The sequence below is a fragment of the Clupea harengus genome, chromosome 10 (genome assembly GCF_900700415.2).
Source record: "Clupea harengus chromosome 10, Ch_v2.0.2, whole genome shotgun sequence".
In the NCBI taxonomy this organism is placed as follows: Eukaryota; Metazoa; Chordata; class Actinopteri; order Clupeiformes; family Clupeidae; genus Clupea; species Clupea harengus.
Genome location: NC_045161.1, coordinates 3,543,778 through 3,557,934, shown reverse-complemented (window position 1 = coordinate 3,557,934; position 14,157 = coordinate 3,543,778). Strand labels below are relative to the sequence as shown.

The window sequence follows — 14,157 nt, the reverse complement described above, 5'->3', positions numbered from 1 at the left end:
AATTATCATCGTATTAAAAGGGATGTTTTCCTCCACTGACTGTTACAAAGCAGGGAATCATTCAGTCATCAGAGAAAATGACACTGGCATAAATAATGCATTTGCAGCTTTTCATGTAAATCAATTGAAAGTTAATGTTGTACTGATACAGTGCAGGACGAGAGCGAAATGACACTGTACGTTTGCTGTCATTCTAGATCAGTTTGGAGTGTTTATGATGATGTCTCACTTATCTTACTTGCCGTAAAGATTCGAGTCCTCCTTAGCAGTGTTATTGAAATGATATCAGAACGAAGGATGAATGGAGGGATGGATGGATGGATGGATGGATAAATCCTGAAACAGATATGGATCGTCCAATCCCCCCTGCAGGAGGACTCTCTCAGCATGGTGCTCCAGGACTGTCATTGTGATATCCAGGTTGCTTGTTCCCTCACAGCTTGGTTTGATTTCTCTGTTGCACAGATGTTCTACCCCTGCATGTGAGATAGAGAGAGAGAGTGTGTGTGTGTGTGTGTGTGTGTGTGTGTGTGTGTGTGTGTGTGTGTGTGTGTGTGTGTGTGTGTGTGTGTGTGTGTGTGTGTGTGTGTGTGTATGAGAGTGTGTGTGTGTGTGTGTGTGAGTGTGTGTGTGTGTATGAGTGTGTGTGTGTGTGTGTGTGTGTGTGTGTGTGTGTGTGTGTGTGTGTGTGGAGGCAGGATATTAAACAATAATCTGCACAGTCCTTTGCCTCAGGGGCATACGGTGAGACACCGCCCTGAGCTAGAGAATTTGTGATCTAATTTAAGGGCAGCGAGGCATTCAGTCTTCCCTCTGTGGACTCTTGGCACTCAACTCCACTCCTCTCCTCTCTTTTCCTCTTCTTTCCTCTTCTTTCTTTCTCTCCCCTCCACTCACCTCCTCTCCTCTCCTCTCCTCTCCTCTCCTCTCTTGCTGTTGTCGAGAGTTCGGCTGTCCCAGCGTTTCCCAGCACTCTGGCCTCCTCCCTCAGAGCCACAGTCACACACTAGGCCTGGATTTCTCCGGCGGGCAACGAGAAACGCAACGAGCAAAGTCTATTGTGTGGCCATGTGGGAGCATTGCGCTGACCCACCCATGTTTGCACAATTATTTTGCCAAGTTATTGAATTAGCTTTTGTTTGTGTGCGCTGGACTTTACTCGTTGCTCGTTCCTTTTCTCCTTGCCTGTTGCTTGTCAATGAAATTAGTGGCCAGCGTGATTTGTGTGGGGGCTGGTCTGGCCACCACGTAAGCTCCTGTACACACACACAACACTTAGAAGACCCGTCACCCTCCCCATCCATCACTCCCAGAGTCTGAAACAGAGACCTGAGCAACATTCTCAAATGAGAGCCCAGACAATGGAGTCCTTCGTCCAGGACTAAAACAGCAGTTTTTCAGATTACAGTCAGCACGAGTTCATGTCTTTTCCTCAAATCTTCGAATACATGGACTTCCGAGTTTCAAGTTTTCTATTCCTAGCGATGCATATGGTATCACACACTGCACAGTGAAACAAGTTCTCAGGTACGGCGGTGACCACAGATTCGCCATCATCCAGTGTGCATGATGAAAGAAGCATGGGGAAGACCGTGGGGAAGGGAAAGATTGATTTTGTCAGATGGGATTTTCACACCCGGTCCTGTGAGATTGAAACCTCAGGTGTCTCTGTGATGTGACAGTGGATGATGAGATCACAGGCCCAAAAGAGAGAAACAGAGGGGGAGAGAGATGAACAGATAAACGGGATGAATACAAGTCTGCAACCATCCCCCAAGAGCCTGCGCGTCGGATAGGGTTCAGAATACCATTTTAGTGTTTTTGGTGATATAAAAACTTTTATCACATATTTGTATTTATTATTTACCATTTATTCATATATTTCTGTAGGTTGATATATAGACTGATAGATACATAGATAAAGAGAGAGAGAGAGGAAAAAGACAAAGAGAGTGAAAGAAGAAAGAGAAAAAGCCTCCACCTCTGAACTGACTGAGCCGGTGCCTGGAGCACTTTTAAAGATCAGTGTGTCGCTGAAAAGCAGTTTTTTGTTTTAGCCTCAAATGCCATAAGGATCTGTCCCCGGAGTGAGTTGTGGCCTTTAAAACTTCACCTTCAGAGTGGCCTTAGTAACCCTCAGGAAACGCTAACTCCTCTTAACTCCCGTCTGCTCACCCAGGGCAAGGTGAAGAGAGAGAACGGGGAGTGAGGGTAAGGGAGTTTTAGAACGAGGGCCACACATGAACAAAAAAGAGGAGGAGGAGGAGGAGGGGGAGGAGGAGGGGAGGGGGGGGGGGGTGTTTCATGCTGATCAGATTGCTGGTGTAAAGCCTGTCTGCAGTCTGCACGGCTCGTTCACGCGCATAGCGCTGGAAAACAGCCAAGAGGCACGTGGAGGGAGCAGGGGGGGGGGGGGGCTTGGGCAAGAACAGGTGTGGACATGACGCCTGGACTTTTGTTGCCGCTGTATTGTGTGGGTGACAGTGTACACATACACCAATCAGTGCATGCAAAATAACACACACAGGGCGGAGGGGGCCTTTCTGCCTCCACTGCTTGTTTAGTACATCTGAAGTGCCCTGATGTAAATGGCTCGGACATGAACAGTGGAGCCTTGGTAACCTTGCTTAACCCATACAAATGGAGAGCAATGCCATATTATGACGTGAAGAACTGAAGTAGATCTTGAGTGGCATCTAGTGGTGTACAGACGCCATTGCAGCCAGGTGAAAAATAATGAGAAAGGATTGGCCACTGTTCTGTCATCTTGTCTACATCTTGAAAGTTTTGTGAACTAGATATTTCATCACAGTGAAGTTGTGGAAATTCTGTGCAACACACAGACACCTTTAGTTAAACTTCCATTTTTTTTTTCTCGGAGTGATGTTTTATTCAATATGATTTTATGACATCCTGTGCGGCAAACCTTTCCAAGAGATGCCATTAATGTCAGCTCCATGCTGAGAATATAGTGAACGTGAATCCTGACCTTTAAAACATATTATCCTGCTGTCAATCGATTTGAGCACTGTGCTGCAACAAAGCATACATTCCCCCGTGATCCTATGGGCAACCTTATGACTGCCTGTTCAAAATGAACGATCAGAGTGCCACCGCCTGCCGGAACAAATGTGTCTCAGCATGTGTCTCCTCCACAAATGCTTGAGATTATTTGTACCAAGTTGATTTCACAGATGAGTACATTTCAATTCAGTTTCTCATACTTTTTTGTCAAAGCTATTTAGATTGCATGGAAAGTTAGACAATTAAGACCGCATTTTCCCTTTACTTGACTGAATTCATTATGGCAGACCAGAAGTTTAGCAGACACTTTTACAGCCTTAAGTTCCAGCTGAATTTACCAATATAATTAACAGATATCATCTCTTCTACCTGACTATCTTGTCTCTAAACTTTCTTCTTTACAATCTGCTTTTGTTTTTCCTGTTTTTAATCACTCTAGCAAACAGTGGTACACTCCTGTTTTCCTTAGCCTTCAGACACCCTTTGTGAGTGAAATCACTCTTTTGTATTATAACTGTGTGTTCTTCCCAGATCATTATGCAGAAGTACCAACGCTTCTCCTGGGTGGCCAACCTGATCCAGATCTTCATCGCCATCAGCATAACGGTGTCATTCCTCGTGATGGGATCGGCAATGAAGCACACAAGTATGCTCCTCTCTGTCTCTTAACCACCACACATCTGTGACTTTTGCGTGAATATTCTAGAAGTTATGTGTAGAACACTTTACTGGCAAAGGCTGATCAACATTAAAGAGCTCTAATTGCTGGAAAGCTAAGAGGTTAAAAAACCCTAAAATTCTCTTCAAAGAGTCCTGCAGCAGGTTACTTTAGCTTTTCTTGAAAAACTAAAACTTTCTATTAAGACTAGCAAAAGGAAACATTTGTACAGTGTAGCTTGGCATATAGCTCCATAAAGCATGTACAGTGAGAAGCATCCGGAAAACCATTTCATACCTGGACCCAACCTGAGATTTTAAGAAACTATCTCCAATTTAATATTTTGATATTGATTACAAAATCAAACATACCACACAGGGATTCCGATCTCAATTACATATATTACACTACTTCATAAAACACTCACTTAAAATAAATATGCCATTTAAAGTCACCTTAGCTGTTTCTTATGGGTTACCTGATTTTAGCTGATTGGGGTAACTGATTTTAGCTGATTGCATTGCACTTATTAATTATGATAATCAAAAGCCCCATCATTTTCTGCATGTGAAAAGGAGCAAGAGGTTGGATAAGGATATATTATCCTTGCATATCTCCAGAGCCTCCTACGATTATTGTTTTCTGTTGTGCTGCTCAGTATTTGGTTGACGTCTGAGTCACAGTTAAAAGCAGTTCTCACTGATGGAATGAATGTATTTTCTCTGAGTGGGCATTAAACCTGCCCTACATAGGAAAGGCAGGAGTTAAACCAAAAAAGCAACACACGGAAAGCTGGAAGAGGCATCTGCAATCAGTGTATAGAGTTTCTTATGTTATACCATACAGTACAGGAAGACTACACAGAAGTACATCATGGTTACACAGATCAATTAACGGCTTTATAAATGTTTATAGATAATAAAAAACACAGAAGACAATACGATGCATTGCAGGCGTGTTGATCGTGTGTAATATTTTCTGCTACAGTCGAGGGGCTCGTAAGCTCACAGTGGGACTTCAAGACGGAGTGGCTGTCTAAAATCAAGTGGACAATACCGCAGTCTCTGCAGAGGCACAATACCAAAGGGTACTTTCCCTTTCCTTCCCTCGGACATCTCTGGATCTGTTCTGCCGTGAGATAATTTCACAGGCCATTTGTTGCACCCCTTTTTTGACGATTACTTCTCATACAGCCAGCATATTCTTTGACTTTTCTAATAGGAAAGGGTTTCTGAGGCATCGAAAGGCCGCCTTTGATTAATTGCTGTGATTCTCCTAATGCTAACCCAACTATCAATCCACATTTCTTCCCTCTCTGCAGTTTATCCAGTGGCTTTGCGTGCTTCCTAGCATTTGGAGTCATTTTCATCGTGTCCGCGTGTGATCCCAAGGTTGGTTGGGCCTCTATTGAGTCTGGGAGAGAGAGATGGTGAATAGGGCAGCAACATCATTGCTGCATAAACCAGGCTCAGCAGAAAGCAACTTCCTGCCGTGCAGCCTCAGTTCTCCAACTCACTTCATAGTTCACTGCATTGAAATTGAAATAGAGAGTATGTTTTGTGTACATTACCCTTACACGATCATCTGTCTGACCACAGTGTGCTGTAGAAATAGAACACAGGGACACACCAACACACACACACACACACACACACACACACACACACACACACACACACACACACACACACACACACACACACACACACACACACACACACACACACACACACTTCCTAGAAGTGGAGAAGGCCTCTGCTGCCCCAGTGTGGGACACTTACATTGGACTCTTACATTGGCACTGGGATTGTTTGGGGGGGGTGGGAATGGGATTTGGCTCCCTCTGCTTTGTACTGTTGTAATTGATCAGTATTTTTCCATCTCAGGGATTTGTGGTGATGCTCGACAAGGTGGTGTCCTTCTCTCTGAATATGGAAGTTGGCCTGTTTATCTTTACAATGCTGCGGACGTCCAGATCAGAACGCTTCAAGTAAGTGATACATGTACACAAGTAAGGATTTATGTATGTGCATGTACTATATGCAATGAGACAGGTAGTGTGTGTGTGTGTATGTGTGTGTGTGTGTGTGTGTGTGTGTGTGTGTGTGTGTGTGTGTGTGTGTGTTATGTGTGTGTTATGTGTGTGTGTGTGTGTGTGTGTGTTTATGTTTATACGTGCAGAGATCCAGACATGGTCCACTGGCCTTGACAGCCACATGGCCTCTCTCTCCTCCCAGACACCTGACCGTGCCCCTGCCCTCAGCCGAACTGCTCTTCCACCTGCACTGGCTCCTGCCCGTCTACTTCCTGTTCGCCGTGGGCTATGACGTCATGCAGAGCGTGTTCGAGATCGCCTGGAGCCTATCCCACTCCCGCCCCGGCCCCGGCCCCGGCCCCGGCCCCCAGCTGCACCCGAACCCCACCAACTCCTCATTGCTTTAAGGGAAAACCACAGCGATCCTCCACTCTCACACTGCAAGCCTCTCCAGAGGACCGGCGTGCACTTAGCTGAGTGGGAGACCCGTGGCACCATCGCCGTCTTCCTCAGACTCCTCAGGGATGAACTGAAGGCCAAAAATAAAAGATGAATCACAGCGGCTCCTGACCCCCCGGTAGCCACTCGGAAGTTAGGATGCCATCTGCGGGCTTCCTTGAAAGCACAATGAAACAGAATGATTGACCATAAGGACTGGCACGGAGGGGAGGAAAAGAAAAGCCAGCACTGTGTGGATGTGACAAAGGTGTTGTTCTACTGTGTGTGTGTGTGTGTGTGTGTGTGTGTGTGTGTGTCTGTGTGTCGGTGCAGATGTGATGGGGGTCCTTTTGAAGCATGCTCCTCCTGGTGCACTCACTGCATGTATGGCGGTTCCCTGGAATGTGTCTCATATGGCTTCTCCTCAGCTGCATCTGCCCTTTCAGCCCGCTTCAAAAGACTTATATTGAACCCAAATGTATAATATTTCAGTATAGATATTTGCTTTCCAATCCAGCCTTAATTATATGCTCGAGGCCTTTAATGGTCAAGCCATATGGTCCGTTGGAATGGAACAATTTCAGGATGGAAGAATTCAGATTGAAGGGCTGTCCTATTCTGTATTTTACTGGAAGAGAAAGAGAGAGAGAGAGAGAAATCTATGAATACAATTAGAGGTGTATTCTTCCTCTGAGTCATAAAGTACTGTATATACTCCAAAGGCAATAATGTAGGATAACTAGTTTTCTCAGTTGGCCACCATATGAACTTCATAAAAAAAAACTAGATATGCGAATTAATAGAAAATGTGAATGTGCTGCAGCAGCAGTCGGCCATTGCGTACCATAACCTATTGAGCTCCATGGGTGCTAACACTGTGTGCCCTACGAAAGAAAGTTTTGACCCTCCTACCACCTGTTGGATGAGCAATAAATATCATCTAACAAGGCGCAGGGCAGCGATTCTAGAACATCACTGACCCACTGATATTCTGGCACACATAGGTAAACAACACACACACTCTGCTATTCAAATATGTATGTCAGTGTTCAAAATGAGTTGATGGTCTTCATTCATTACGTGCAATGCACCTTATTGAGATCTAGGAAGAACTCCTCTAAACGTGTGTTGTGTTTGCCTTCTCTCCACAGCAAGAGATGGCAATCAAGACTCTTTTCATTAGTGGTACCCCGGTGGTGGTATGACCCTACCTAGTGCTATCCAATCAAGTGGCAGCCCTGTTAGCTCAAGGAGTATTACAAAGCATTTAACCCCTATGGTGTCTGAGACCTGTCAGGAACCTTTGAGGTAGTTTGACATGCCTTGACATTTTTATTATTTCTCCCTCATGTGAAAATATTGATCCCAAAGTGCTACATATGCTATTATTTAGCACAGACTCAACAGCAACATTAATCTGAGGGCATTAAAACTGTCATTACTATAATGTTTTATTAAATCAGCTGTAAACACACAATTTGCCAAGACTTCTGAGCTCTGATCATTGTAGACACGAGTGTCCGCTACAGAGAGGTAATTAAAGCATTCATCAGTTTCATGTAGTTTGGTAACGAAAAGTCTATAAGTCTGGAGTGACACTGTTTCTTTTGAAAGTGGGTGACCTATATCATGCATATGGATGAGATAATCCTTTTCATGTAAAATGCTGTAGTCAAAAATCCAAATATACAATGGGTCAAATTATAATGTATAGTAGATGCAATCACATTGCTTTCCTGGAATAATGCCATATCAAAATAAACAGTAAAAGTTGTCAGTCCACGGAATGGGATTTATTATAATGATAATGTAGAGAGAAAGTTGGCTCACAATTATAATGAGTCGCTTTGGTCTGATATTGCTGACTGCAACATGTAGGTTAAGGTAACACCTCATACAGGTTTATGATATGCTGCACTAACTAAGCAAAACTAAAAGCAGACTACTCGAAATGCTACATGCTAACTGTACACAACCATGCACTACCTATGCCCCGCAACAGAATGCACATGCACACACACACACAATGTTGCTGTATAACTTTTCACCTTATGCACAGTGCACACAGTAGGTCTCTCCATCATAATTCAGTTACAGCAAACATAGGCGAAAAAAAGATTTCCTTCTATCTTTCACCTGGGTTATTTAAATTGATCTTGTGTTGGCTTGGCTGTCCATATGTTTATATATCTTTATGTCATAGTCTCTTTGCATCAGGACCACTAACTTGTTACATTCTTCTGTGAGGTGTATGTGTATTCTGAGAGCAGCAAGCTCGTTGCTTTCCTACACGAAACGCCTAAACTTTTCACGCAGGTCACTTGCGCTAGCAGCCGCCGTATCACCTCCGTCCCCCTATGTGTTAGCTCCGGGTGTCTCCGCTGTGTTTTCGTTGTTATTCTGATTCAGCAAGTTAGCACATAATGGACTTTGCTTTCTGTTTAACATATTTTCCCGACTTAATGCCGATATTTTAATCAAGTGTAATCATGATGTCAAAGCAAAAAACGTACTATGGATGTTTTGTCCTGTAACGCTGGCTGATCTTGGCACTGCAGAATAACGAAGAGAGTGATCTGTCTTGAGACGTGAAGAAGTTGAACGTGAAAAGGTGGTGGCTATGTATGCTGATGCTTATTGTTTGTAATAAAGGAAGTAGCATTTAATCATATTGCTTCTGCATATTTATATATGAAATATATATATATATATATGAAATGGACCGATTGTTGTCATGATTCCCGCTCCCATTGACTTTTTTTCTTGTCCTTTTCCACTCACGTGATAGTAAAATTTCACTCACATCCCATGGGAATCCAGTGACCCACAGTCAGCCTCAAACACACTACAAAGCATTAGGATGGACCTGTTCGCACTGCAAATTGAATTGATACAGAAAACTGGGGGAGTTGAAACGATAAAACAAATATGATAATAAAACTTAAAAAGAACAAATTGTGATTGCTTGTGCAGTCACATGATAAATGCTCCTCAAAGCTCGAAAACTTAAACCTCAAAATCTCTGCTGCGGACTGCCCAATGACCTAAAGAATAACAAGAGAATGCAGAATGGCTTCTAAGTCCCCCAAGAATCTCCAGGAATTATTTTGGTAATTTTAAGGACTAGGAAGTGTTTTGCCTTTTACACTTTTTGATACACATTACTTTTCTACTTTTCACATTTTGACTTAAATTTTGTCTATATCGATGCTTTTTTGTACATTAAAATATTCTTGTCATTGTACATGAAAGCCTTTAATCCTTAGTCATGCCACTCCACATTTATGCTATAACTTCTACAAAGGTATTCCCGATATACGCTTGTAATATTAAACATTTAATACTTCTAAAGGACAAAATGCATGCCTTGTGCAACTATTTATCTGAATGTATACTGCACTAGAACTTTATGAACATTTATATCCTTTTACGGACACAACTACCCTTTATACTATCACATGAAGTTTCAAATGAAGGTTTCAGTGATATATTAAAATGTGTATTTTGCAGTTTTTGCAATTGAGAGGAGAGGAATATTGGATAATATTGGAGGAGAATCAAAAATGTCCACAAACCATGTAGTAGAATATGAAAAACTTATTATGAAAAGCAAATAAAAAAAAAGGAATAAAAGAAAAGTTTGTTCAATCCACTGACAGAAAACAAAGGTGCTGCCCAGCCCAAGGCTAGAAGCCTAGTTACTGCCACATGTTTAAACAAGGGGTAGATCTGGGGGGTATTCCTAATACGTGGTTTAGTGACAAACCTGGATAAGTTAACTCCAAGCAGTAATCTTAATTAAGTGGTAAAGTCTTCTTCCTAATAGAAGAGCCCTATGAATTCATTCTCCTGGCAAAACAAAGCCATAGGGATCCTTTTTTAGGAGGTTTACTACTTAATATGAGTTAACTTATCCGGTGTTCTCACCAAACCACGTACTTGGAATACCCCCCTGATCCTGTTATGGCCCAAGTGGGTGTCATCATAGTTAAATGCTGCTCCTCCTTCTGTGGTTTCATTGACTTTTAGAAGACATGTTGCTTAGAATCTAAGAGGCCCTCGTGGCTCATATTATGTGAAAATAAATCAGAGATGTGTTTTGGTCCTAGGTGATTAACTGATTTATGAACTGTAGCGGCATATTAAAATCAATTCAGAAACTGACTGGGAGCCAGTGAATCGATCTATGAACTGGGCTAATGTGTTCAGAGAGAACTCTTGCAGCAGAGAGGTAAATGAGTTGTAGTTGTCTGATTCTGAAATTCATTTTTTGGAAGACTGGAAAAGAGCATTGCAAAAGTCATACATGATAGACACCAAAGTCAGATTTGATGTATTAAACTTTATTACAGGCTCATGGCCCGCATGGAAGATGCACAATACATATAATCAATACATTACATATAAATACATACAATCATAAATACATATACAAGGAAAGAAGGGCTAAAAAAGGCACTCATGCCAGTGTTCCCAGATCTTAGATGTGTACTTGACAGAGCTGTGGCCAGGGTCTGTCATCAGATTTGTAGAGCAGTCCAGCCGACTCATAAACTTAAAAGTAAGGTTCCTCAGCAAGGCCATAAAGGTGGTTAGACCCATATTACAGAACAGCTGACTGGCTCTAGTACTCCTGGGTTTCTTCAGGGGTATCCTAAGACAGTCATTATAGGCTACTTTCAATTTACGCAAGCTCTCCTTCTTGTAATTCACCCAGAGTGGAGCTGTATAGAGACGGGTGCAGTAGGCTCTAAACAAATTCATTTTAACGTCATATGTACAGTGGTGGAATTTTCTAACCAACATGTTAGCTTGGACATAAAGCAATCTCCTCTGTCTGAACATGTCGGCATCATCCTCCAACGTGTCTGTGATAATGTGCCCCAAGTATTTGGTACTATTGGACACCCCCAGAGCTTGCCCAGAAAGATGAAAGGCAGGGAACTTAATATCCATGTCCTCCTTAGTTCTACAGACCATTACCACGCTCTTCTTGGCATTATATTTAACATCAAAATCGACCCCATAATTAGTGCAGATGTTAAGCAGCTGTTGAAACCCACCTGTACTCGGGGATAGTAAAGCTAGGTCGTCTGCATACATAAAGTGGTTGACCAGGGAATCACCTATCATACAACCTGTACTGCATCCCCCCAGCTGCCTGGAAAGGTCGTCCATATAGATATTGAAAAGGGCTGGGGATAATATATACCCTAGAACTACTGACAGCATGGAGTCTGGCAATATACCATGGGTCACCATCCCAGTAAAGCAGATAGACAATAGCACTGCCAACCTGGGCCCAGCTAACTTAAGGTGCTCTGCTGTGATGTTGTCCAGGCCACTAGCTTTCTTGTCTGCAAGTTGCCCTATGGCACTGAAAACATCATTGGGGATAAAACAAATACTTTCTTGATCTATTTTGCCAATATGATAAGGCTCATATTTAATACAATTAAACAGCTCTGCATAATGCTGCCTCCATAGGTCAGCAATTGCCACTGCATCAGTTACCCCCTCTATACTGCATGGAAGAGCTGCTTTAGCCCTATTAAGGGTTTTTACCTCCTTCCAGAAGCTAGTGATGTCATTTTTAAGCATATTATCAGCCATAGAGTGAACACTCAGCACCTGCGCTTGTTTGTTTATATAATATGATAGAAACAATAAGTCTTGTTTGGACACTTAACTTGCACTTACATCCCTGCACTTTTTTTTCTTTTTTCTATTTCTTATGTAAAGTAGTATTTATTGTTACACTAGGTCTCTATTGCTCGTAGCTTGACTGTTCTCTCCCCTGTACGTCGCTTTGGACAAAAGCGTCTGCTAAATGACTAAATGTAATGTGATGTAAATGTGGACATCAAAGGAAGAGAGCCTGTAGGATCACTCCCTGGAGGATTCCACAAGTCTCTCAGATTCAACTTTTCCAGTGTTGTTAGAAAGGTCTCCGTCATCCAAGTGCTAAGTAAACCAATTTAAAAAAACGCTCTATAAAGCCCTGCCCGGTTCTCCAATGTATAGAGGATTTCTTCAATATCGCAGGCTGCACAAACACCTATTAGAACCAGAACAGACATGTTCTCTCAGTATTTAATCATTTATGTCATATAGAACTTCTATTAGAGATGGGATGCTACCAAAATCCATTATTTGAATGTAACACTGTTTTCTAAAAGGTGTCACTCACTGAAAAAAAAGATGCAAAATCATCACATTAGTGTAAAATAGTTCTACAGACTAATAGGGGAATTTGAAGTATCAGTGACGATAGAGCTAGGCCTTTCGCACATTTATTTAGTACCTTTTGCACTTAACATATACCTTTCTGCTTATATTCATTGGCAATCAATTGAAGAGTCAATTGATTCTCATTGAGCTAGCATAATCCCATTAAGCAACATGAAATTAGTTTACTTGGGTAATGGATGTTTATTCTTAGATATCATGTCCATTACGCATGTGCACTAAGAAAGCAGAGTAATATAAGAAAGGCAATAGTGATTACAGAAGAGCTAATGTTTTCATGGCAACATTACAGTGCAAGGAAAGATATTTGCAAAAAGCTTACCTTGCAAGACTTGCTTCAGATAATCCTGAATATTCTTCCTGGACTGTAGATGGCACCATGTGCAATTTACACTCCTATGCCTTCTCCAGAATAGCAAACTAGGGGGAGATAACACATTTGGATCTGAAATGTAGCAATGAGAAGCCAGGATGATATTCATTTAAATGTGTCAAACAGCCCGTGGCAGTAATACCAGAGCTAAATCTCTATCACATTATAAAGATTTTTTTTTTGTCATAGTAAAATTGTTTAGATAATATATAATGAACATTTTTGGTAATTTAAGGCAAGGCATGATGATTGTGTTTTGTTTTCTACTTTGGCAAATATCTAATTTGTTCATTTTGACATGCTGGCACATGCATTGCTTTCAGAGGTACAGTCAGATAGTTGACATCTCTGTCTGCTCACAGACTGTATTTTATTGCTAATAAATAATTTGTCTAGTTGTAGTTTAAAAAAAAAAGTCAGCCCTTCTCTGTGTGGCTGAAGCATGTAATTAATGGATATTCAAATGTAAAATCACAGAATTATTGTAGAATCAACAGAAAGGAAGTATATTTAAATTAAAATACTAGTTTTAGTAGGCAAGGCATCTTTTTAACTCTGAACACAGATTCTCTCCTGTGTAGGCTACTACAGATTTCCAATAAAAAGATCAAGGCCATCACAATTGGCTGAGATGTTGAAAGGCATATTTGTTATGTGTAACACGTACAGTGTGAAGGGCCTTTTATTTTGAAATAGGGATTGAGATGAAAACGCAGAGAAGCAGAGAGAAACGGAGGGAGCTAGCCACTAGGTCAGCCGGTCAATAGTTGAAACGTGATGGGCAGCCCGTTGGGTTGTAAATTGAAATGCTCAATAAACTTGCATGTTTGTGAATTCAACTAAGCTCCGGGTCAGGTGTAAATTGGCTGCCCCCAGATATTTTGAGCATTACATATGCACTAACAGAAACAATAACAACACCCAGGCAGCTGCATTATTTTTTAACGCGTTAAATAGGCTATTTCAAATTTAATCGCAAAATTGAACGCGTTAATTTTGAAAGCACTAATGACAAGCCATTTTCAATATCCTCTTGTCAAATTATGGAGCTGGTTACATCATTTTCATAGGATTTAACAGCAAAATCTAATACCAGCTTTTATACTTACTATGAAACCTGAAATCTAACTTATTTCTGAGAACCAGATGCATCCAAAAATAGGTAAACGGACATCTTTAGGCATTTTTGAATACTTGCCTCTTTATGTTAAGACAAAATCATGACAGACACAGAATTAATATCAAAATATATTTTATTCTGGACTTTTTTTAAATCAGATCTGATTCAAATTACAACAGATCGATGCAATGCATGGGAAGGATCTGCAACCAAAGAAAGGAGAAAAGAAAATATTGGGAAAATAAACAGGGCGTGAGCGC

At 41.5% G+C, this 14,157-nt stretch overlaps 1 protein-coding gene across 1 annotated transcript in view; it reads left to right on the top strand.

Annotated features, from left to right (window-relative positions):
• Nucleotides 1–8,821, top strand: part of si:ch211-51h4.2 — a 92,938-nt gene extending 84,117 nt beyond the window's left edge. Inside the window, exons 14-18 of the mRNA XM_031575035.2 lie at nucleotides 3,556–3,670; nucleotides 4,670–4,769; nucleotides 5,004–5,073; nucleotides 5,569–5,672; nucleotides 5,920–8,821. Of these exons, the coding sequence (XP_031430895.1) occupies nucleotides 3,556–3,670; nucleotides 4,670–4,769; nucleotides 5,004–5,073; nucleotides 5,569–5,672; nucleotides 5,920–6,124 (594 nt within the window). The 3' untranslated portion in view covers nucleotides 6,125–8,821. The remainder of the gene's footprint in view (nucleotides 1–3,555; nucleotides 3,671–4,669; nucleotides 4,770–5,003; nucleotides 5,074–5,568; nucleotides 5,673–5,919) is intronic.
• The last annotated feature ends 5,336 nt before the right edge of the window (nucleotides 8,822–14,157 follow it).